The sequence below is a fragment of the Dermacentor variabilis genome, chromosome 4 (assembly GCF_050947875.1).
Source record: "Dermacentor variabilis isolate Ectoservices chromosome 4, ASM5094787v1, whole genome shotgun sequence".
Classification (NCBI taxonomy): Eukaryota; Metazoa; Arthropoda; class Arachnida; order Ixodida; family Ixodidae; genus Dermacentor; species Dermacentor variabilis.
Window position 1 is genome coordinate 96596479 of NC_134571.1, and position 25743 is coordinate 96622221.

Genomic DNA, 25743 nt, shown 5'->3' on the forward strand with positions numbered 1-25743 from the left:
GAGGTTCACGGGAAGATGCAGGTTTAAAGTGATCAACAGGGGTTGAACGAAGACTGTCGCTGGAACCGACGTTTTGACGGGGGGACATGTGAAAACCCTGGCTCTAGGGACGTTCCTTGTTGAACACTGTTGACTCGGCGATGGCATTCCTGGCAACGAGGTCGCCAATCACGTGGCTCGAGATCTGCCCCACCGAGCCGACGCCGAGGAATCTGAACCTGAGCGCATACACCCTCTAGTCTCTTACCAAGACATCACACAAAGCTACAAGCTAACCCGCAGAACATATGCACCCCCACACAAGTCACTACCTAGAGAGCAGGAGCGATTCCTCCGAGCTCTACAGGTTAATACATTCCCCCACCCAACCAGAAATCACCTCATACACCCTACAAAATTCTCTCCGCAATGCCGCTTCTGCGCTGAGCCCGGGTCCCTCAGGCACATAGTAGGGGCACCATTAAATCCTCCGAACCCTTACCCCACTAACGAGCTTTGGGAGAGAGCCTTGGCCAGCTCCGACCTCGAGGATCAGCAACGGCTGATTGCGAGGGCCCAGGACGCGGCCCGAGCTCAAGGCATTCTGGAATGAGGACGCCTCTCCAAAGCTGCATTTACCTAATAAGAATGTTTATTCTCTCTCTCTCGTACAGCAGGAACACGAAGCACAGACACAGTGCATGTCCTGCTTGTCCTTGTCGTGAGGCAGCTGTGAATCCGTGATTGGCCACCATGGTACGTCCGACATACCAGAAGGTTCGAAAGATTATTATCTCGGCCACCTAGCAGCAGACCTTCTTCGAAGTTACCAAACACGAAGGACATAGCAAATGTCTGGCAACACCCCGAATCGCCAGGATTATATTCCTCTAAGCATCGAACTCTCCCAGAAAATACGAAGGGAGGGACGTTGAAGTGGGGTTGTCGCCTCTCAGACTGTCTCTCATCGCGTTGTCCGCTGCGATCGTCATTTGAGCGCAAGGTTACTGCAAAAGGACACGAAGGCAAACATGAGATTCATTAAGCATATACAGGCATAAGTGAAAGTGGCCGCGGAAGACACCGCAGGCCTCGGTTTGCCGCAATACCAACATCTCTTTGAAGTGAACGACCACTTAAGAAGTGAAATGGAATTGAAATGGAGGAGCAGAAAGCAAGTGTTTTCCAACCTATCCAGCTGATCTCCCAGTTAACTGTACCTACTTCGCTAAGTAAGGTTCAGGTGGAGGGATATCTTCGTCAGTTGCAAATTACGCATAGCGGCGGCGCAGCCTGCAATCGTCACTGACTCACGGGCCTAAATTTTGGAAAAAAATCTCCCACGATTTCGCGCTGTTCGTGCTTTTTTTTACGGCCAGATATCCCCCTTTTCTGGAAGGTGGCATATGTGACACCTGTATATTACACCAACGCTTCCCCAGGCGTTATGCTTTCTTGGCGTTGATGCATTCTGTCTTTCACGCGTTACCCATTTGTCCTGAGGCTGCGCGGCAGGTTATGGCGGTTTTTGGCGCCCCTCTTCGCGTGTTTTGTGTTTGTTGATTTAGTATCCTTTTTCAATACATCCATCATATCCCGTCAGTACAACGCAGCCAAAAGCAATTCAGCTGTCATTTTTTCTTCGTGTCTAGCCTGCACAATTCAAAAATCAATTTGAAAACTTCCGTGACCCTACATCAATTTGCGAATAAGTTATGACGCCCTTGTCCAGGCGAAAATAACACGCATGCACGTCTGGGAGCTCCGCGAATTTGTTGTTTTTGCGGAAGGCCTTATGAATGTATAGAACGGCCTGGACGATTGTGTTATACGGTGGGAATTATTTTTGGGGCTGTTCTTCATTTTCCTGTACCGACAGCTCCAGTGACTGCTAAAAATAATCATTTGCCCTCACGGCGCGTCCTATGGGACGCGCCGTGAGGGCAAATGGGCAATTACAGGGCAATTACAGCAGTGACCTGTAATGGTGACCAGGCATGTACTGCTGGAGAGGGGTCCACAGCTCAGTGCCAGCTTCTGGGCTCGCGTCACTATACAATGCCTTTCTTTACAACACATATGCCGCCGTTTCTTTTCTGCAAGTAACGACCTTCAAGTTTCTCCTTGTATACTCCAGCGATCGCAGGACGTAGTGGCAACTAACGCCAAGCATGACACCGCGTCAACGGCGAATCACTGCGGCGCATCGAGTGCGCAGCTGAGCTGCAGGGTCAACGGCGCCCCGAGAGACATCCGCGCGTGCATTAATTCAGTGGCGCCGCGTACATAAGCGCCTTTCACTCACGTGGTCCCCCAGAGCAGCGGATGGCGAAGGGTACCGACTGATGACGCGCGAGCCTACGACCTTATACGTGGGCGCGCATTTTATTGGGCGGGACTGACGATTGTATCCGCTCTGTCAGCTTGATATGCAGGAGAAGTGACGGCATCCCATTGTCTATACTGTGCTCTGCTAGACTCTGCAAACAGATTCCACCGAGACCATTGACTGCATACTGTCCCCCGCAATAGACGTAGAGCGTATACACGCGCGGCATGTTGTCGGCAGTATATAGACTTAGCCATTCGAGGTGCAACACGTCGCTCGCGCGAACTCTTGCTTGTATACTTGTATATGAGACGACACGACGGACGGGAAGGTTTTGAGCTCGCCTAGATTAAATGCGCTGCTTCAAATAACGCGTGATCACAGTGTCATGTCTGTACGAAGCGAAACGACAAATGCGACGAATTGCCTTTTTTCCTACACGCCCGACTACCACTCTAACGAACCAGCCAATGGCAGGCTCTTATAAAGCGTTTTTTTTTCTTTTTATCTTTCACGCTGAGTTATACGTACTAGCCGAAGTGGTTGTATACCTTCTGGAGCAGTCGGGCTCCACTACATGCGTCAAGATCAGTCACGGTTCGAGCCTCGAGGTCCGAGTAATCTACCATGCCTTAAAGCGTCATTTGACAGTAATGTCAATTAGGCATGAGTTTATAGGCCCAGCGGCGGCGATATCGGCCGGAGTCCCCGAGATGCCGACTCCAGCTATGTGTTGTGCCCGCGGCGAGCAATGCCAAACTCAAGACAACGGGATGAAACAGTTTATTTGGCAAACTAAACCGTAACGGAAGGAATGAAATCACAGGCGCAGCAGTAACGGATGATTATATAGACACGCCAGCAAGCGGAACGCCAGCAGACACGTGACACGCGAGCACCTGCAAAGCGAAGTCACATGTCTGACGCAAGAACGCGTCTGAGATAGCGCAACACCATAATATGTTTACACGAATGCGACATTGGCGTGCCGCCTTCTTTTGCGCAGCCGCGATAATTGCCACGCGACGGCATTTACATACGCCGCATCCAACCTCGTCCGAAACAAGCGGAAACCTGTTTCAGGCGATTTTCATTACGCCGGTGAGCGGAGGGGAGAGCCCGCGGCGGCAGCCGTCTCCGTCTCTCAACGCGACACGCTAGCGTTCACACGCACCACGCGAGACGACTCATACCGTCCCGAACATACCTGGCGCATCCATGCGCGCTTCGCCTTCCTTCGCTTCGCCTTCCTAGCGCATTGTCGCCGTTCAAATGAATGCGATGCGCTGAAAAAGCGATGCGATGCGCCACATGTCGCATTCATGTAAACGCCGCTTGGCGTTGCGCCGACCGACGAGGAAAACGAGAGTGTCCCGTCTCCGGCGCAGGTGCAGTCTCAAGGCCACGGTGAACGGCCTCTGCCTGCACCCATCATCATGTGGTCGAGCCAGATACGGATCTCTGGCATTCACGCCGATCGCTTCGATCGACGAGAGCCATACACTCTCCGCGCGAGGAAGGCCTCCGCGACGTCACGTTACCGCGCGCTGTACTCCGGGATTTTTCCTCGTGACACCGCTGCACGGAAGGAGCGGGAGGTGTGTTGCTTCTAGCGCCTCCGGCGACGCGTGCGCTTGAGAGTGAGCTGCATGCAGCGTTGCCGCCGCTGTCACATGCATATTCCAACCTTTTAGGCAGAAAGCTATAAATATACGCCTCGTTAAGCTCCCTGAGGGCAACACAGTATGCCTTCACGCTATCTAATATCGCGTAACAGACGCGCACATTACACATACTGCGTAACAGACGCGCACATTACACATACTGGATTTGTTACGATCGATTTTGTTTTTCCTTTTATGTTCGTATGAAGCTGCCCGTCCAATTCCAGAACTGCACAAAGTGCGTACTCGGGGACAACCTATTAGGACAACGATTATTAGAGTTCTTTGACGCATAACGTAGAACACTGTACCTGTGGAAACAAAAGTAACCAGAAATTTTGATCTTGTATGTAAACGCTTCTTCTTGTCTAGCCGGACGTAATAAATGTTCCTTTAAAAAAGTACTTGTTCATGTAAATAATGTTCTTATTCATTGAGCAGATATCTACTTGGTTGACCTGTATATGTATTTTTGTTTATTGGACCAGCTCCTAGCCACATAGGCTATTGGTCCAACTATCATTGTACGCATTCCTTGAATTGTTTAAATAAAGCTAACTTTTTGATTGATTGATTGATTGATTGATTGATTGATTGATTGATTGATTGATTGATTGATTGATTGATTGATTGATTGATTGATTGATTGATTGATTGATTGATTGATTTCAGTGCGAGTTTTGCTTGCATAACAGCAGTGCGCGTGCTTCTGCGCCCTTCAAAACATAGTTTCCGAGCAACTCCGGTATTGAAGCAAGTTCGTTTGAGTTGTGACGTCTCGGAAAGGGGGCGGACGTAATCGGCTGGCGCATCTATACAAATTCTCACGCTCGGGCAGCGGTGCATTTGCACCTGCATTCTTAGGTTGTCACCGACTACAGTTGCTGTGTTGTTTCATTATTTTTAAAATTATTATTGCATGTGATTGAGGAGATGCTCGAGCGTGACTGTATAGGGGGCGCCGCGTATTCGTCTGTTCGCACCAAGTATAAAATGTGCATAAATAACAATGCAAATGCGAGCGAGAAGTACAGACATAAAACGAGATCATTTTTTTTAAACTGTGGACGTACAAACGCATTGTGCACCGAGCGACAGTCAGCAGGAGTGCGAATCGCAGTCATCGCTCGTATTCCGAAAGTAATATAACGCTTTGCAGCATTCCCATACCACGCAGCCAGCCGGGGCCAAGGACCGTCTACATCAGTTGTCTGAATGGTGTCATGGGCAGTTCAATAAATTATCTTTAAAGAACAGTAGAAAGAAATAGGCACAAGAATCTGAGGCGAGGCTCACATACATGGTGTCTGCCTGTGGCGTGACAGCCAAGCTTTTACATAGGGCGAATTTGCAACCAGTGCTCGTACTTCGAAGTCAGCAGTGTCTCTGCTAAGAGACCGTCTCCTCCAGCCAAAAAAATTCTCCAACTTAGGTGATTGAAAGAAGCTGAAATTAGAAGTCATTTCTAGGGCTGCAGGGTCGCCAGCTGTTGCCAGTAAAGCAACGCTGTGTGGACAGAAGGCCCAGCAGCATACCCCCTCCCTCCCCCTCCCCCGTGTGTATATATATGCATATACAAAGGACTCTGCCCACACTAACATCCAGTGCGATGACTCGTGCAGTTTACAAAAGGCGTCACAATCAGGAAGACAGCAAAATAATGTTTTGGACAGACACTGTAGCACACGAAATTCAAATAATACACGGCGAGTCGTTCAGACACAACTAATTCCTGTGCTCTTTTTTGGCCTCGGTCTCCCAATCAACACCAGCCATCAGCCACTCCGTTTCGACTTGCTCATCGGGACATTTTAAAGCTTTTTTGCTGAAAGGCTTGTTTTCTCAACAAGAAAGCGTCGAAAAGCCTCGGCCTATATACCTGCATTACAGTGATACGGCGCGGTCTACAGCCATGATGAAATATCTGCCTCCTCGCATAATATATGGATATTATAACATTTAGTTCTACTTTAACAAAACGTAAAGAATTTAAACGAAAAGTAAATTGTAACGCAAAAATAACTTCCGTAACGAGTTTTGTAAGGGTCACAGACGCAACAAAAATCGCGCGCACAGCTCAAATATGGCGCGGCGAGTCTTTCTCGCGGCGAAGTTACAGCAGCGCTTCACGCAACGGGATACATCCTCGTTTCCGTTCGGGTTGCTGGAGCAGCACTTCGCCAGGCGCGAGCACCAGGAATAAAACCGCCCGTCCACAACAAAACGATATTTAATCAATAAACTTTGAAATTAGATGAACTCAGAGCACCCAACCGTTCGGGAAACGCTCAAACAGCCCGGCAACTATCCTCCACCTCGGCGCGACACACGCCTCGCTCACAAGCGCTACGATTGATGCATCGTTGCGCATGCGTGATGGTGCGCCCACTCTCGAATGAGGGATCGGCCTCATTTGTATAGCATCATTCCGATACGCGGTGGAAGGCGTCGGCACGCGCAGTCCCTGAGACGCTGACGTGCTATCGCAGATCCCGACAAACAAGAAGTGTGCAAACTACTTCCAGACACAGGGATCGGTCGCATGCTAATCAATGAGGTGAAAGAGAAAGGATGTAATCCGCCTGAGGAGCATGGACGAAGCTGTCTCCCCTTGCCCTCCCCGCAATGTACGCAGCAATTCTCTCTTCCGGTTAGCCTCTATCCATTTCTCATCAAATCTTTCCTTCCTTCCTTCCTTCCTTTATTTTTTTCTCTATCTCTCTCTACACAGCCATGCGATCTTCCAGCTTTCTTGTTAGCGACCGCCCAGAAAAAACGTACATACAGGGTACGATCACCGGACGTGGACACATTCATCAACTGCGACGCTTTGTTTCTGAGAAACCCGCATGGGGCTTCCTTTGTAGGTTCACGGGATTCTAAGGTGGACGAATTTTCTTTTTTTTTTCACTCTCATGAAACATACTCCGCCTTGCGGATCTCCGCAGTACAGATTAGAAATCATATCTGTGCATGAAGTGCTTGACCAAGTATTTGCAAAGCAAATCATGCCGAAGATGTCATCCCCCCTACCCCCCCTCCCACACACACACCGTCCTCCGACTTTGTACACCAGAGTGAGCTAACGTTACAGTCAATTGCACACCGATGCGAATTCGGGTTTAGCCCAATCGCCAGTCCCTCTGACGTACTCTCTTTGTCATCTCTATACCAGCTTCTCAGCACGAAGCTGTGCGCAAAATGTCCGGCGCGAAGCGCTAGAAAGAGGTCAGAAAAGATAAGTTCCACATCAGCAATGACTGTGCGCGTAGGCCTACATACCGTGCGCCTTGACTCACATCGGCCTCATGAATGAAATATGGCGCATTTCACGTCGAAAGGAATGAACGCAATTCAAGGCGCGGCAATCAGATTACTTGAGGAATAAAAGCCTCCCTTTCCTTGGAATGTCCCCCTCCGTAATGGCGATCACGCGTCGCAGCGCGAATCGACCTTCCGTATCCGAAGCGGGAAAGAAATGGAGAAACAATGCCGACTGAGCAATTCCAGACCTCCAGGAAAGCTCGGCATTGGGCGCCTTCGGCAAGCCAGGAACGGTTGCACCTTGCATCGTCACTTTTGCTCTTGAAGTACGCCGCGTTCAGGCAAACCAAGCGGAAAACATGCCAAATAAAACAAACGAAGAGCTATATGCGCCGCAGTGACTGAGTTGGCTCGTACCCGGCAACGGTGGTGATTGTGTATTAGCGCGAATCCACTTTGAAAGGAAGGAACGCGCGCTCACGCCGGAAAATGACCACATATAAAGGAGAGTTCCTCTTTCCTCGTCGTGCCTGTGTCTTAATGTTAGCGATGCGTGAAAACCTGAGTCAACCTCTTACGCTCATAATTCTCAAGCAAAAATAAAACATAAAGGTTGCACGTTCTCAGACCTCCAGGAAGACTATCTCTAAAGCGAGCGCCTTCGAGAACCAGGAACGACTGGTGTACTGCCACTTTCCTTTAGTGTGGCGGTACTCGGAGCTTAAACAAATCTGGAAGTGGACAAACAAACAAACAAACAAACAAACAAACAAACAAACAAACAAGCTAACAGAGAAACGAAGAAACAAGCAAGCAAGCAAGCGAGCAAATAAACAAACAAACAAACGACCACACCAACCGGCCCCGCTCGGGAGGCTGGCTGCTTTTGCGGCGCGCGGCGGCGTCGAAATCAGGGACGAGTGGTGAACGGCCTCAAACGCGGCGGCCTAGCAGCAGACTACGGCAGCCGTGATCGTGACGTCACATCGATGACCCGCCGATGTCGGCCTTCGAGAGCAGACGGTGGTGACAGCGAGGAAGTAAGCGGGCGCCCAATTACCAACACCAGCCTGACGATAGCAGATAACGGCTGCCCGTGACGTCATAATTGGGACCACGCACGGTGAGCAACTCTTTCGAGCCACGCTGGCAAAGCAGTCCTTTACCAGTGCACTTGATTGGCGTTCCGCTGATAGCCATACCCAGCTGTCGTGACGTCACGGTGGCAAGAACAGTAAGCTAGTTTCGATGCAAGAAGAAAGTGAGTGGTCGGGAGCCTGACTCAACAATCAGGTCGCACGGTGACTTCGAAGGATTAGGCAATCAAATAGCCATTGGTTCTTCAGCGTTGCGAACGTGATGACGTCAGCGCAAACAATATTAGGCTTCTTTTGCACTAGCTTCGGCTTCATAACCTCGTCGTTACCTAAAGTATCCTCACGCAAATATTTCGGCTCCTCGAACGACGGCGCGCCGACATCGCGATGCCATGACATCGCTGTACTCAACAACATGATCAGCCCTTCTATTAAATTGGATGGTCGATAACGTGCACACACATTTATCACACAAGTTCCTGCCCGCAAATATCCACCGCGTTTCTGTCAACTGTGCACGTGTACTTATGCTGCAAGAGGCAAGGCCACGCGGACAACTAAAATGCTTTAAGAACCTACGACGGTACCATAATACTCGACGCAAGTGCCGCATTTAAGTTTTATTTTTATATTTTTTCTCAGGCTCGCTAATTTTCGCGCATGCCACCATTCTCTGAGAGGTGGTGGCTGAGCGAAAAAAAAATTTTTAAAAAGGGGGGGGGGCGTATTGGCGCAAAAGGAGCCGAGGCTGGGAAGTAATAGGCGGATTATTTTTGTTTTAATCGCACATCTTAGGGATAGAATACAGCGCCAGAAATCTGAAGACGCCCAAGTCTTACGCTCCTTGTGTAAGCCCGCTCACATAATCTTCCTTCAGAAGCCTTTCCAAGAAATACCACGCGAACTATACCTCTCCCGGTGGTGCAACGTACTACGCCCGCTATCAGACAAAGCATTCAGTATCGGTATGTATACTTTCCCGGAGCGAAACACTTGACAATGCGACATCCAGAGAGGGATTTTCGCGCAGCGCTCTGACACTTCATCTCGGTCAGTCCACGCCCCACTGAAAGCTTATTATCGGAGTCCGAAGTACGATTGCCCCCGATCGTTCCGGGGGACAAAGTGCGGAGCGCTTTCACGCGCGCAAGATAGTCGTCCAGAGCACTTTCGATGCGAGCTCGCTCGAATCGAAAGAGCTCTGGTGGTCCCATTGAGGTTGCCCTAATGAGGTTGCCCCAAAGATTTCGGGTCGAATTGACAATGCCTTTCTTTCGTAAACGTTCGAATAATATATATATATATATTGCGCCAGGTGTGGCAGTAATTTGCTCTTACGAAAAATTCTCGCGTAATAGCTTTTTTTTTTCTCTTCTGAATACGGGACCTGCATATTTAAGTACAGCGCCCGTGGGACTTGAGTCTACACTGTAATGGTCGTTTCTTCTCCAACAAGATGACGTCTGCAAAGCGAGTTGTCCAATGCGACCCCTTGAACCAATGACAATTTTTCATACTTCCGTATGCGTCGCATCGCCTAACCTGCGACAAAATGCGTTGCCACTGTACTCATAGAGCTTCCTAAAATACATCTGGAAAACCATAATGCGAAACACAAATGTATATATGGGAACGAATATCTATAGAAAGTGATGATACTGTAACAGGTTTCGTGCCAAGTGGACATGCCTTTAGTACTGACTGAGTTTAATTACGCGATCGTACCATGTGCGATAGAGTCATCAGTTAAATGTACGTTAGCCACCAAGATTAATTGAAATAAAGAGTTCATTGGCGATTATTTGACCATTCGCGAGGTACGCCGCGATCATGACGGGTGCGTCCGTCTGAGGGCAACCGTCGAAGCTTGGCTTTTATGCACTATGACTTCCTATGGTGCCGCTGTAAATAGTGAGTAAATGGTATATATATATATATATATATATATATATATCCAGTCGAATTACGAAATAGATATACAAGGAATAATTCAAGGATTCAAGGCCTGCCCCATGCGTCTGCCAATAGCAGTAACACGCTAAAGCACTGTGCCTGCTACCACCGCATGCAGGCACTGTAGTGCTCCCCCTTGTGGGGCCCAAATAACAGCTTTTCCTTACCAAATGCTCTTTGCCATAGGCAGGACGATCGCCTTCGCTAATAATAACTCCAGAATCGGGATTGGTGGGAATTTGCTCTCGCGAACAATTCTAGCTTGAGATCTATTTGCGAATATACGGGCCCCGATTCGCACCGATCCTGGTGGGTTAAAATCCTGTAATTTTCCACACATTCGATTACCGAGAAATCCGATACCCGCTACGCGAACCCCGGACGACTTCCGCTTGCTGAACGGAACAGCTCGCGGTTCCCGAGTTGCGAATTCTATGCTTATATAGTTACGCTGCGTATCTTAGTGGACTATGCCACTGCTGGATCAGGTTTCCCGTATGGGTGCAACTCGCCGTGAGATCACTCTATTACGAAGGAAGCTACGTTTTAGCCACAATAATATGCAGTGACCTCCGATTGATGTATCAACCCTGGCGCCCAGAGCAACATGCCGACGCACGCACACGCAAAAAAAAAAATAAATAAAGCTATAGACACAAGGTCGGGTGCGCGAACTCGTAGAATAACTCGGCATAATGCCAGGAGAGGACAGTGGGGCACGCGCGCATTGTCTGGACTTTCGCACGTGCGAAGGACGGTGATGAAATGCGAGGACGCGCTTGTGTATATACGCGAACGGAGTGCCGTCGTGAAAGTATTATGCGCGTTGAGCAAATAAACTGCTTCGAGGAAAAATGTTTACAGACCCGCGTCGAAATTCACGGAAGATCGACGCTCCGACTCGGCAATCGTTCCCGGAAGGCTATAACAACACATTTCTTGCGCCCCTCACTATATCACATTAAGAATCGGGAGCATCGCTGAAATGAGGTATACGCGAGGCTAAGCACAAAGATGCCAATCCTGAGGAAGTTCGGCTCTTTCGGTGGCGTGAAGAGAGAATGTGTTTCCGGATGGAGCTGGTTACGTAGGACTAGACTAGAACAGATAAAAAAACAGTTTTACGCTCAAACCATTACGCGCACCTCGCGATTGGAGGCGGCGCTGACATAATTTCCCCGAGACGCGTCTTTCCGGGATACCGATGAGGAACAGCGCCCGCAGACAAGCGCTGATTAAGCGCCGAAAAGAGAGAGGCACAACGGGAGCGATTTCAAAGTTGAATATCTTGAAATTGGTTTTACCACCGGCCACAACGCTCACAACGTATCATTTCCATGATGTCACACTCCGCGCAAAGCGTGAACCACCGAACCACAAAAACTCAACTAGTCTACTGCGACGACAACAGGGCCTCGCAGCGAATATCTTGTTTCACTTGCTTTATTCCTCAAATAACGGGGTTGTCTCCTCAAGAAAAGAACATCTTTCTTTGGGTTAGGCTGAGGTGCAGACGCACAAGGTGGCTAACACACACCGCACATCCGCTAACAGTGTTCCCTAAGGAAATGCGTCAGCAGACGCCACAAAACTCGAAGAGCCTGCGAACGGTGCGTGATAACTCAGTGGTTAGGGCAACTTTGCGCACATTTGGGCCGGAACTAATTGGCCCGGAGCTAATTTGGCCACCTTGGTCCAGGGCTAATTCTAACCAATCCTTATGCTGGACATTTCATTAGCGAAGGCAGTCGACCGATGGCAAAGAGCAATTAGGAACAAAAAGCTTTGTGAATTCTGCCCCCGGCTGCAAGGTGCGCATTGCCGAAGGGGCATGACTTCTCCACAGTGGCTATCGTGCACAAAAATTTGGCTTTTCTTCAGTCACTTGATGAGAGTGCAGCTGAGGATGAGGAGGTGGCCTGACGACACGACGAGGTCGTAACAAAATATACGGATACAAAAAAAAAAGAGAGGAAAGAAAGAGAAACTGAGTTTCGGTATATCAACTTCCGTTGCAGCAAAAGTTAAGAAGCACCGCCAGAAACTGCAGCTAATTCACATTTATTCCCTCCTCCCAAAACTTTCTGCCAGGTGGCAATGGAGGTAAGGAGAAACTGAAAGCGATGAAATAAAGAAAGAAAAAGAGAAACGAGGTCGCAGCTGAGGTCTGGTTACGGCGCGTGAGATTAAACCGGCCGCCGTGTTTTTTGTTATCGCGATGAGCCTCGAAACACGAAGGCTTGTAAGCTGGGCGCGCGGCCGTGGCTCTTCCGACAACCGATGCCGGCGCAGATCGGACTGCAGATGCTGGGAGGGTCAACGACCGCCGCGGCCTCCTGTGGCTTATCGTCAGTTGCTCCCATATACTCCACGCAAAAGCATCCACTATCCACTGGTCGGGCCGCAATTATAGCTGTTCTGTTTTACAGATACTGCTTTACAGTGGTTATGTCGCAAATCACATGAACTGGCTGGTCCGCTATTCACAAAAGTAGCTCATAGCAAATCGTGATGGCATATGATTAGTGAACGAGAAGCATTTGTTTGTAAGTTCTATTTGCCATGGACTGTCATCTGCTCTTACGAGCAGGTTTAGCGCAAGAACACCTTTGTAAATACTGGCCCGTGTTCGGAAAATAGTTCTTGCGCCTAAAAAAAATTCGGCCTCTGTGACCCGTTCCATGCACGCGCAATCAGGACTAGCGATTACCCAACGACAAATTCCTCTGGAGCATTTTTTTTTGTCCTACGGGTGCACAACACACGCGTTCATTGATTGCATGCGAGTGGTACAATCAGTCGATCAGGGAAATACGGTAGCCGGCACATCAAACTAAAGCGGCAGCGAACTGACCAGTGCGATTCGCTGCGTACCGCCGACGCCGTGGAGCTGACAGCATGATCTGACGCACGGGCAACTATTCCAGCCAGCAGCGAGCGACAAGACAGCCACGAATGTACTTCCGACAGCACACGGTGGCTTCCGCAGGGAGGGCCAGGTCCTTCAAATTGATCCGCATAGTCGGCGGCCGCTTCCCGCTTCCTCAAGAGCGCCGCGTGGAATCCCTCCCCTCCCCCGTACGCCTTCCCTCTCGTCGCCCCCGGAGCTGGCGCCTTTTTATGGAAACTAAAACACGCGCCCCAAAACTATTCTGGGAGGCCGCCGTGCGGCCTCTCTGTAGGGTATACGCAACAATGTCGTCCATATATCAGTACGGCCTCGTCGGCCGAAGAAATGCGACTGCTCCGCCGTCAACCCCGAAGGCCACAAAACGCAAATCAGTTCGCGCGGCTTCGTCACGCTGTGTCAAAGAGAAGGACGGCACAACGCCTCCTAATTTTTCGCAGAGCGGCAGCTGCCGCAAGCCACTGCACGAATAGGCCAGAACTTCATGCCACTCACCGCGATCTCGCTTGACGCACTCGAAAAGTGCGAGAAAGACTACTATACGCGTCTGTCCGTCAGCTTCAGTAGCCCAGCACTTCTTTCTTTTTTTCCTGCTCATCCTTGCCGACCTCTGGGCTTTAAGGCGTGATGCTCTTCCGCAAAGTCCCCGCATCGTCGTGGCTATACGAAACCCGACCAGCCGTATACGGCCAAGCGCTTTCCGCTCCACTTTCGAAAGTTACGGCTGTATACCGGTCCGAAGAAGCGTCTGTATATATCTGTCTGCTTCCAGCAATCGCGTTCGCCTTTTCTCCGTTTCCATCCAGTTTGAACTTCTATTGACATCCTCTTTGACATTTTGGAAATCTGCCATGCAATTTCAATCTCTGCGCAGCCAACCCGCGATTCTTAGTGCACGTGCAGTCGGCGTCAGAAGTATAAAGACCGCGCTATCTCGGGAAAAAAAAGAAGAATAAAACGTCGAAATTCGGAGCAGTTTGTGACCGTATGGCCAGTAAAAACCGTACGGCACTATGTTGTCCTCATGTATTCTGGTGCAGGCTCGAAGTCCGAGTATTAGCTGCGGAAGTGTTCAGCTTTTTTCTCAGATCCCTCGGTCCGTAAGCTTTTGGCGCGAAGTGCTGCCTAACTGAATGCTTTGTCAGCGTCTGGCTGCTCTGAGTTCGCAATGCTTGGAATGCAAATCCTAAGAGTAAACGTCGTCGCCGACGACGGGCATGGGGTGCAGAGGGGCCGCGATCCTTGCGGGACGTCCTTAGCGGAAAACGAACGCACTGCCTCCGTATAATGAGATGCAACCTCCTTCTATAGCAGAGGTCGCGCAGACTCGAACGGTTTCGGCAACCGGCGCAGTCAGAGCGCAACGTACCTTGGGAAGAATGTTCCAGCGAGGTCGAGTATTCGCGTCATCCCACCAACGTCCTTACTAAGCAGGGACAGGAGGAAACTGAACGAGTAGTAGTAGTAGTAGTAGTAGTAGTAGTAGTAGTAGTAGTAGTAGTAGTAGTAATAATAATAATAATAATAATAATAATAATAATAATAGTGAAAGCAAGGAGAGGGGAAAGGTGGGCATTTTCTAAGTCTTTGACTTCGAAAAATAGAAATAGATAGAGAGATAATGATAAATAAAAGACAGCGAGGTTAAGCCCGGTTGGCTACCCTGCACAGGGGGAAGGGGAATGCAGACAACGAAGTGTCCATAATAACAAAGCCGTCAGACAAGAGAAATGTGCGAATTGCCGGCGCTCCTACACAAGAACGCCCAGTGTTCCAGTCACTCCCCAAAGCCGCCAAGGATCATCGCCGGGTCGGAGTGATAAGCGCGCGAACGCTCCAGTCCGGCCGGGGCGAAGAGGAACCGGGACGTGCGGGCGACTGCGGCCCGCCGCCACAAACTGGACAGCACAAACACGAATCTGTTTGCCCGGTCGAATGCCCACATCTATCAGCGCGTGAACGCGCTCGCTCCGCCACGGCTATCGGGCGACGGCTCACTGCCCCTTGTAGTACGTGCGACTTGCTGTTGGACGGTATAGCCGGCGAGTCTCGCCCATTGCGGTCGTTTATCAGGCGCTTGTTTTTTTTTTTTCCCCCTCAAGTCACTGCGAATTAGCAGAGTGACGATCAACGTACGCAGATTTTGCTGCCGAACAGCAATAATAACGAACACACGTCATCACGTAAGTCCACGAATACGCGGCCGCCTTCAACTTGTGTAACTGCTGCAGCCCTAAACCGGGCAAGGGCGCGCACTTCGCCTATAGTCGCCGTCGAGCTATAGCCCACAACGCGCGCCATCCTATATACAAACCGTGACTACTGTCGAGCAAGCATCGAATACCGGGCAAACTGCGAACGCCTCAAGAGAGAATAAACATATGTGATAAACACCTACGGCCCAACATTCACAAATTTTATCGTTCGTAAGTGCTCTTTGCCACTCGCTGGCTGCCTCCTCCTAATTATGATCAAACTACACATTTTAAATGGTAGTCTATCGTTTGCCGAAAACATCAAACAAGTTCCGACTTACTAATGAAGGTGTATGCACGTTTTCTAGTAACGGTTTACTAAACGTGGTGTATCGAACGTGCTGTTTTCTTTACTTCAGTTATTATTGGTTTCTCTTGCTGAAAATGCTGTCCTGATGCTTTGTAGTTTATGTGCATGCGTGTAGCAAAGTACGCGCATTTTTTCGTAGCCTTTAAGCTGGCACTGTAAACCACAGAGACGTGAAACTGGTAAAATTGTTATAATTGCAAAATTTATCCATATATCCCTGTACCTATATGCACAAATGTAAGTAAGCCTATGCTCACATTTATACGTCCAGCATCAGGATCGGGTGAAATTTGACCTTGCGAACAATTCTAGCGTAAGTGCGTTTTATGAATACGAGCCCTCGTGCCCTGTCTTACACCACCAGGACGGCCTTCCTATGGAATGCCACTGTTTACTGGAATATTACGGTAAGGCAGCTCAAGAGAAATGTGGGTGGAAGGGGGAGAGGTATTCTCGACAGTGAAACTTCAAGGTTCTGTTTGATGGCTGAGATTACGATTACTGCATCCCTATACGCCGCATGTTGATCTGAATCTGCCGCTACTATACACCATGCACCCCAAGGTTTCTTCATACGAACCGAAATAGCACACCCGTAAGCCCCCTTTGCTTTCTTTCTTTCTTCCTTTCTTTTTTTTTTTTTTTTTCATTCGTCTAAACGCGGCTCGCAAGCTGTACTATCGCAGAAGTTTGTTCCTGAAGTTGTGGCTTCTTGGTGGTACCACGAAACTCATTGGCTTGATCACGAAACTCACTGGCTTGATTTCGGTTTCTCCTGCAGAAACCACTGCATTGCCGGTCACAAAGAACAGAATGAAATCGTTCCAAGTCGCAAATTTGCGAGAACCACAACGGGCAACCAACCAGCATTACTTTCCCGTCGGTGGTGGGAGGCATACGCTTCGGGCTATAGCGTCGACGTAAACAGAGATGTTAAAACAAAAAACAAAAATTGAGAGAAGAATGTCAAGAAGGAAACACAGGTATGCCCTATCCAACCAGCGACCGTGAATTCGCAGCTGTCAGAAGCAGTCCTATAACTAATGTTGCGAAATGGTGTAAAAGCTCTTTGACGTCAGGCATATCCCACGCGCCGAATAAGTGTACATTAATAACGACGGGAGAATCAGAGGAAGAAATTCGCTTCCATAAAATAATACGTGCGTAACGAACGCGGCAAATGATAATGAAACGTGCCTCACAAAAGTATTTTGATAGTCGTTTCGACCACAAGAAAGCTTAAAATAAGAACAGCCACACCTGTATCGCGTCTTAAATACACTAGCTCGCTGACATTCTCGGGCAACACGGTTAATGACAATCACAGGGGAATCAGTAAGAGGAAGGTATTCCACAAACGAATGTGACTCACACTTCTTTTTTTCTTCTCGAAAGTGGATTGTTCGAGCCCAACTGCACATATTTACTCGCGACGAATACCGTATTATATTTCACCAGCTGTCACTTACCTGCTTCGCATTTTTTTTAAATATTGTAATATCCAGTCATACGGTTTCCTATTTTCCCATGGTTTCATTATTTAATAAACAACAACACCGACGCTCTGTTGAGCATCGTGTCGAAGCAAGAGCATTTGAATGGTGAAAACCTAAAAGACTGAGCTCGAAGATGAAGAAGCATAGCCTTTAACCCATGAAATCCTTTATTTACGCGGGTCTGGTGATCCCATGAATGCGTCATTTCCTGTATTTTATTATAGTTATTATTATTATTATTTTTTTTTTTTTGCAAACAACCAACCACACGTACCACGTCAGCTCGCGTCTGGCAGTGGAAAACGGGGCAATTATATTTATGGAAAATAACTTTCTGAAGCCAAATCACCGCACACAAAAAAGGTTTCCTCCCCACTCTCTCCTCTCCGCGAGGGAGGACGCGCAAGTGTCGCCCAGATCTGTACGCATGCCAGATATCGGCGTACACACCTGGGAGATAGGAGAAAACGAGGGCGAGGCGTGCGTCCGCTTCAAACATGTGAACAAAGGTGGGGATCCTACAGATACCCCGTCGACAGAGTGGCCTATTATATATATATATCCTGCGTACTTGACTGACACGTGCCCTCACTTTGTTCACGTTCCGAGAAAATTTCCTTATTGAAGGTACTCTGTGAGCATACGAAATAGTCCCCCGTTGTTCAGGTGTCATAATGCGGCCAGCCAGAATGCTCCGTTTTCTGTCTTCCAATAACCACAAATAGTGGTTGCTTCTTCCGCAATCAGATTATAGGGTGCCTAACTACACAATTACTGTACCAATTAGTTACTGGGCCTGAATGATATTCCTTATCGTTTCCTAAAATTCCTTTTTATCATTCACCGTTCACACCCCACCACAACCGATGGTAACGTGTGCGCGGAGCGCCTCTCGGACCAGTTATGAACCGCTGTGAAAAGAAAAATTCCCAGAATCGAATAGTTACATTGCACCGGCCTGGCTCTTCGCTTTGTTCCTGTAGCTGCTGTTATTTGTGAGTTTCCTACAACTATACCCGGTTCTTGGCGCATCACCCATTAGAAGGGGTAGAGGGGGGGGGGGGGGGCGTGCTTATTGTCAGCATAATAATGTGTACTGGTGAACCCAGCGCAAACTTGAGTCTCTGTCTTTTTGCTGAAATAATGCAGCTCGTCATTTACGTCGGAAACGATTCACTTCGCTTTCGTAAGCTCAGCCAAAAACCGGCACCGCAGGGCCGCGTGAGGAACAGATATGCGAGCACCCAGAGGTTCATGGCAAATTCGGACACTCGTATCTGGCGTTGAACGGCAGAGTCCACTTATGGCTGTCTTCTAAATAATCTTGAATGTGCACAACGTTATTACAAAAGAGCGTGGCGCGTTGGGGTCTTTTTAGATATTTGGCAGGGCGAAACGATTTTACTGATACACAACGAGCTAATAAGTAAACCCGAATTAATTGAAATGTATGTACTTTTTAAAGCTTTCTCTGAGAGAAATACTATACTTGTGCAACAGCACCAAACCAACTCATTAAAAACACTGCCCTTGAAAGCGTAACACTGTGTTATCTCTTGCTCTTTAATGTCGCTGTCTCGCAACGGCTCACATTGAAGAGAGGCACAGGTGCTTTTCAGGCTGTTGCAAGCGGGTATACGAAACGCAACTGTTGCCACAGCCCTTAGGCTTTCGAACAGCTGCATATCTATACCGGCCCGAAAGTCGTTAAACGGTCCCCGTTGTAGACGCTTGCTTCAGTTTCACGGACTCGCTAAAAGTACGCGTAACTGTGAGCCAAACATTGCTGTGTGGCTACGAGTTACTTAACGTCCAGGACGTTATAGTCCTGCCCGGGCCTTTCGGCAGCTGACCGGATTAACGCGCTCCTTATCATGTGGGGGCCGCGGCGAGCTCCCGATGCTCGGTGCGTGGATAAAGTATCCATATCTCTCCACTGGCTCACATTGCGGAAAGCTGAAATGGGCGCTTCCTGGAAATGCTATGCAACCAAGGCTCCGTGTAGCGCTTGAGAAACTAGGTATAGATAGTCGCCCCGCCCAACACAGAACGTTTTGCTAGCATTAGTGAAAGCACAGGTGAGCGCAGCTCGTCACACAATCCACTGGTATGGGCGCGTCGGCACGTTTACAAAGATAGCAGCCATGAAACGTCCGCATTGTTATACAAGCAAAACTCTGCACAACTTCTTTATATGTGTGGGCGATACGGGGATTAAAAACGCTGGCTTCACGCGATGAAAGGCTTTGCCTCAATTTGTGGACTGGTCGGGCCACGCAAAAAACGTCCGCAATCGCGTATTTATTCGGCAGACACGAGAAAGTGCGTGCTGAGCATTTTAGGCGTGCCTCAAGAGAAGGTTTGGCGACACTGCGTACGACGTTGGCGCGACTGATGTGTCGGTGCGCATTCCCGGCTCTCATCAACTCGTAATAGTCAACTGGCAGCTGGTACGTACAAGACGTGTCGCCGCCTCTACCCGACGTTCTCTTGATCAACAGCGTTTGCCTCGGAAGCTGCAGCCAGATCTGAGGCGATGCTAGATGCGTGCGCGACGAAGTCGCCACGGAAGGAATTCACGACTACTGGTAACATGCCGCCGCGTTCTCAGTATGCACGCGTTTTCGCGCACTTACTTACCCAGTAGTGGGCCAGGGTGTTGATCTGGAAAGTTCGCACGATCATCTCGTCGGGCAGGTCGAGAAGCCGCTTGCCAGACACGACGCCGGCGTTGTTGACGACGATGTCGACGCGACCGACCTCCTCGCGGACCCGGGCCGCGGTCTCGTACACCGTCTTGCTCTCGGCCACGTTGCACACGTAGGGCCAGGCCTTGCCGCCGGCTTCGCGGATCAGGCGCGCCGTTTCCTCGTTGCCCGCCCGGTCAATGTCCCAGAGCACTAGGCGCGCCCCGCGCTGCGCGAACCGTAGCGAAAGCAGGCGCCCGATGCCGCTGCCGGCGCCCGTCACCAGCACCGTCTCGCAGGCCACGCTCTTGCGGTGCAGGTACTTGCGCGGCACCAACTTCATCACGATCGCCTCGACGATGTAGTACAGCACGAGAAACAAATTGTACGCGATGTGCCACACCTTGTTGCCCGATACCTCCATGGTGCCGGCTGATCCTCTTCGCTCTCCAACGAGACTGCTGTTGCTACACCACACCCCCGAGTACGTACTCACTCGGAGTTCCAGAGAACGGCCCAACTCGACCGCTAGCTCCGTCGGCGTTTGCTTCCCCTGTCTGTTCGTTCACGGCCCGACGCCGCGCACGCTGTGATGAACTTGGCAGCTGAGAGCCCCTTTCCGTCGAAATACGCTGTCTCCCTCTCAATCACGTTCTTTCTTCCCTCTCTCTCTCGCACGTCACAACGGGTCCCGTACGGAGCAGGAAACTTTCTCGCCACTGTCGCCTCTCGCCTTCCCTTTGTCACCTCCCTTCCCCCACCATTGGCAACTGGAGGGAATGCTGTTTTGCCTCGGCCACCGAGGGAGTGAAACTCTTTTCTCCCTCCCTCTTTGACTGCCAAACTCTTTCTCGTCCACTGGGCATTGCCTTCTCCCTCCGTACTACCGCTACTACGCTACTACGGTCTCCCAATCCTTCTCCCTCGGGGGACGAAGGTTGTTCACTCGTTCGCCGGGTTCTTGCAGTCGTTCCGTTGTCAAGTTCGGGGTGGCAGCTTGCGCGTTTCGCGCATCTCGCTTCTCTGATTTCTTCGCCCTGTAGGCGATGGCAGCAGCGGAGACCGGCGGCCGTTACCAACGTTGTCACGCGCTTGTTGCTTCCCAAGCGGATGCGAAAGTTCCAGACACTTATCTGTCACTCTCTCAACTCTCCCCCTTTTCGACACTCCCACCTATTGCTATCATTCCTTTGTCGTAACCAGCACGTCTCCTCTTCCTGTCTGTTCGGTGTGTACTTTCCTCCTCGGAACCACCAATTTGTCTCGCCCCCTTTCCCCGCCTTTATCGCTCCCTCCGCTCTTTCGTCGCACCGACTTTTTTCTTTTTCGCAGCCTCGTCAAGCGACTTGCCGTCAGTGGCAGCTCGCGGCTCTCTTTACGTGATTTCCTTCGAGCATCGAGGCATTCGAGAAAGCTGTCGGAGGAAATCCGCGTTCACTGTTACAGGCTTCCAAGTTCCAGCCTTTTTAGCTATAGGGAAGGGGGGGGGGGGGAGGGTCCTTGCAAAATAGCGTGAGTCAGCTGTTCCTGGTAGGCATTTTCCTGTGTATGGTGTTCCAACAGTTACATCGCGTTCCAAATAAAAAAAGAAAGGAATCACGTAAATTTTTCCTAGCCCGTAACAGGAAGCGGCCTATCATTTCGCCAAAGCTTAATTACTTACCTATCTCAAAATGCCTGACGGAGTTTCTTTGTGGGGCATAGAGTAAGAAGGACTTAATACAAGTTATAGAAATCAAAGTAAAAACATAAACAACATGTTCTTTATGCCGGGCATTAGCTCTCTGACGTATCAGCGACCAACGACACATTACAAATCTAAGGTTCTCTCGTGTAAGAAAAAGTAAGTAAGTAAGGAAGTAAGTAAGTAAGTAAGTAAGTGAGTGAGTGAGTGAGTGAGTGAGTGAGTGAGTGAGTGAGTGAGTGAGTGAGTGAGTGAGTGAGTGAGTGAGTGAGTGAGTGAGTGAGTGAGTGAGTAAAGTAAGTAAAGTAAATAAGCAAACAAATAAATAAATGTCTGCGTACTCCTACGAATCACCTGATCTGACTTTGCCCCTCCTTCATTCACTGTGCCTCCATTATGGCCCCGTCAAACCATAACGTAGCCTCCTTACTATGGTTGGCAGTTCGGTGAGCTGTGCGCTAATGAAGCACCAGCATTATGCATACCTCTGGGATTACGAGGGTTGTGGCGCTATTATTTCTAGGCAAAAAGGTTCTGAAACCGAGGGCCCTTCGCACAATAAATGCTCTCCCTCTCTCCTCAGTCGACGCGTCTCACTAGAGGAGACGTGCAGGCGACGTCCATATTCGTACCTGCCAGATATCGGCGAGCGCGCCTCGGAAGTTGGGGGAGGCTAAAGCCCCTGCATCCACGCGCCACCGCCGCTTCTCGGCGGAAACGTGTAACCTGGTCGGCGGAAACGTGTATGGGGGGGCTTTGGGAGAGGCGAAGGCCAGTGGCGTGTCCACTTTGAAAACACCTCCGCACTCTCCAGGGGACAAAAGTGGGGACCCCGTAAATATTTCGCATTCCACTCTATCGACAATGGGTCGAGCGCAGAATGTTTACAACGGCCCATCGTGCCCACTAACCAGCTGGCATGGACTCGTGATGTATCCTGCACGAGAGGCGAAATTGTCCTACTGGAACTGATCACTATTGTATATTCTGTAAATATACCAAGTAGTATACTTTGTGGAATAGCACATACTTATATATAGTAAATCTAGGACAGCAGACATAATTTTCGGGTAACTTGCTTTCAACTAAACTTTCTCTTTCTTTTATTTTTCTTGCCCTTCTCTTGTGGCTGCTCAGTTGCATGTCCTCGCAGGTGCAGCCAGCCTCTTCCTTTCTTCCTTTGCAACAGCCACAAATAGTAGTGGCTTTTTCCAGATTAAGGTACAAGATGGCGCCGCCGTCGCGGCTCATACGTGTTGTTCCCGCTTAAATCTTTAAACATGTTCTTTTTTTTTTTGCACAGTATACATATTCAAAATATTTCGCGTCAATCTAATGTTCTCCCTTCATTTGCGCCACCATTCTGCCAGCACGTCTTACTAGTCTCTGCCATCAGATTCATTTATAACGTTCCCCCAGTTCTCCTCAAAGCTCGAGCCCTCCGGCAGGCTATATATAAGTCCACATATATTTCGCGATAGAACTATGTTTTGAGACCACAGGGGGAAAGAGCGATGCAGGGATTTGCTGGGTAACAATCTCTCCTTCGTTCTTGAGAGAGAGGAAGCAAGGGTAGGAAAGGCAGGGAGGTCAACCAGAACAGCATCCGGTTTGCTACCCTACACTGGGGGTGGGGGAAAGGGGAATAGAAAGAGGAAGAAAGGGAGAGAGTAAGTACTGAGTACGTGTGGGAGGGACAGCGTACACAATCACACTATAAGCGGTCTCTTAAGCCCGTTCTTGAATTGTCAATTAAAATATACCTGTCCAGTTCAGGTATACCGTAACCGTGCTCTTTTCAATTATTATCAATGTAAACTACGTGTATTTGCAAACAAAGAAATGTTATTGTGAAGGAAATACGGTGTCGTCGAGAAGAATCAAACAACGTACCCAAGGATCACTCTACCTATTAAATGCTCTTAACGTGTGACGACAAGCTCTCAATCTGACTGCCAAAAATCACGCAAATGATCATTTGCAAAAATATTCTGCGAATGCGTTAGAACAGCATTTCCAACAAAAATACTCTGGCCCACCAGACTAGTACAACAAGGTATTGTTCCCATTCAACAGCTAGCTTCGTAGTTTGCCACCACCAAACAACTCTGCGAGGATTAGGCTACTATCAAATGGCAGCAATACATTCCCTCACAGTGGCGGTATGTGTTGGGGTTGGGGAAACTATGACATGAAAATTTCGGAGGTATTCTTGGAGAGCTTTGTGAACTTTATGCCTTTGTGTTTTCTGTGGTAGCGCTTTTAGAGAGAGAAATATAATCTATGGACCAAAGTTTTTCGTTGAAAAGCGGCCTTGCCGGGCAGTAGACTTACAATTGGTCCGTTACGCTCAGAAAAATCCACTATCCACCCTGTTCCCGTAAATGGAGCTGGACTGGTGTCTACTTCAGCCATTACTTCACGCAGAACAATAAGCGATAAGAAGGGGGGGGGGGGGAGGGGTGCTGGAAGACAAGGTAAAGCGTGAAGAGAGACGTGATGCAACACAGATAACAGCGTCGCCTTGTTTTCCAACAGCCATGCCAAATAGAAGTGCTCTTGTGGAAATGTTTTTTTTTTTTTCAGATACATTCTTTGTTCTGCCACCGAAAAACGCTTCATCCCCCTGGGAACAGCTCCCCTATTGCGGCTTTCCAACTAGATATTCTAGTGGGTGATTCGGCCGCTACATGAAAAATGGCGCGTACCATATTGGTTGCGCTTCTTTTGAAGTCAGAGAAGCGCAGATCAAGCTTAGTTTTGAAAAAAAAATAAAGCTAAGGAACATGGATGAAAAGAAATCACCAACTAAAGAGTACAAATATGTGTACCTCAAAAGCGTGGACACGGAACGGAGGAACAGGTGAAGGAAGATGACAAACAAATGCAGGGTAGTTGAAAGTGGATATAGAAAACCATGCAGGAGTCATCAAAAGAAAGCGAGAGAAATTGAGAAGGTAAATTGGATCATCATCCTCATCATCATCAGCCTTGTTACGCCCACTGCAGGGCAAAGGCCTCTCCGATACTTCTCCAAGTACCCTGGTCATGTATTAGTTGTGGCCATGTTGTCCCTGCAAACTTCTTAATCTCATCCACCCACCTAACTTTCTGCCGCCCTCTGCTACGCTTCCCTTCCCTTGGAATCCATTCCGTAACTCTTAATGACCGTCGGTTATCTTCCCTCCTCATTACGTGTCCTGCCCTAATTATTTCAGTCTCATGATCCAGATCTGCAGTCACTACCTGCCCTAAGTAGATGTATTCCCTTACCACTTCCAGTGCCTCACTACCTATCGTAAACTGCTGTTTTCTTCCGAGGCTGTTAAACATTACTTTAGTTTCCTGCAGATTAACTTTTAGGCCCACCCTTCGGCTTTGCCTCTCCAGGTCAGTGAGCATGCATTGCAGTTTGTCTCCTGAGTTACTAAGCAAGGCAATATCATCAGCGAATCGCAAGTTACTAAGGTATTCTCCATTAACTCTTATCCCCAATTCCTCCCAATACAGGTCTCTGAATACCGCCTGTAAACACGCTGTGAAAAGCATTGGAGGGATCGTACCTCCCTGCCTGACGCCTTTCTTTATTGAGATTTTGTTGCTTTCTTTATGGAGGACTACGGTGGCTGTGGAGCCGCTATAGATATCTTTCAGTATTTTTACATACGGCTCGTCTACATCCTGATTCCGCAATGCCTCCATGACTGCTGAGGTTTCGACTGAATCAAACACTTTCTCGTAATCAATGAAAGCTATATATAAGGGTTGGTTATATTCCGCACATTTTTCTATCACCTGATTGATAGTGTGAATATGGTCTATTGTTGAGTAGCCTTTACGGAATCCTGCCTGGTCCTTTGGTTGAAAGAAGTCTAAGGTATTTTTGATTCTATTTGCAATTGCCTTAGTAAATACTTTGTAGGCAACGGACAGTAAGCTGATCGGTCTATAATTTTTCAAGTCTTAGGCGTCCCCTTTCTTATGGATTAGGATTACGTTAACGTTTTTCCAAGATTCCGGTAGGCTCGAAGTCATGAGGCATTGCGTATACAGGGTGGCCAGTCTCTCTAGAACAATCTGCCCACCATCCTTCAACAAATCTGCTGTTACCTGATCC

General features: G+C 48.9%; 1 protein-coding gene across 2 annotated transcripts in view; it reads right to left on the minus strand.

The window, feature by feature from the left end:
• LOC142579546 (epidermal retinol dehydrogenase 2) overlaps positions 1-20959 on the minus strand; it is an 89446-nt gene extending 68487 nt beyond the window's left edge. The window contains exon 1 of one of the 2 annotated variants that reach the window (XM_075689879.1): positions 19896-20937. In XM_075689879.1, the coding sequence (XP_075545994.1) occupies positions 19896-20366 (471 nt within the window). In that variant the 5' untranslated portion in view covers positions 20367-20937. Of the gene's footprint in view, positions 1-19895 lie in introns of both variants that reach the window. The other variant, XM_075689880.1, reaches the window with a different exon arrangement.
• Positions 20960-25743: the final 4784 nt, after the last annotated feature.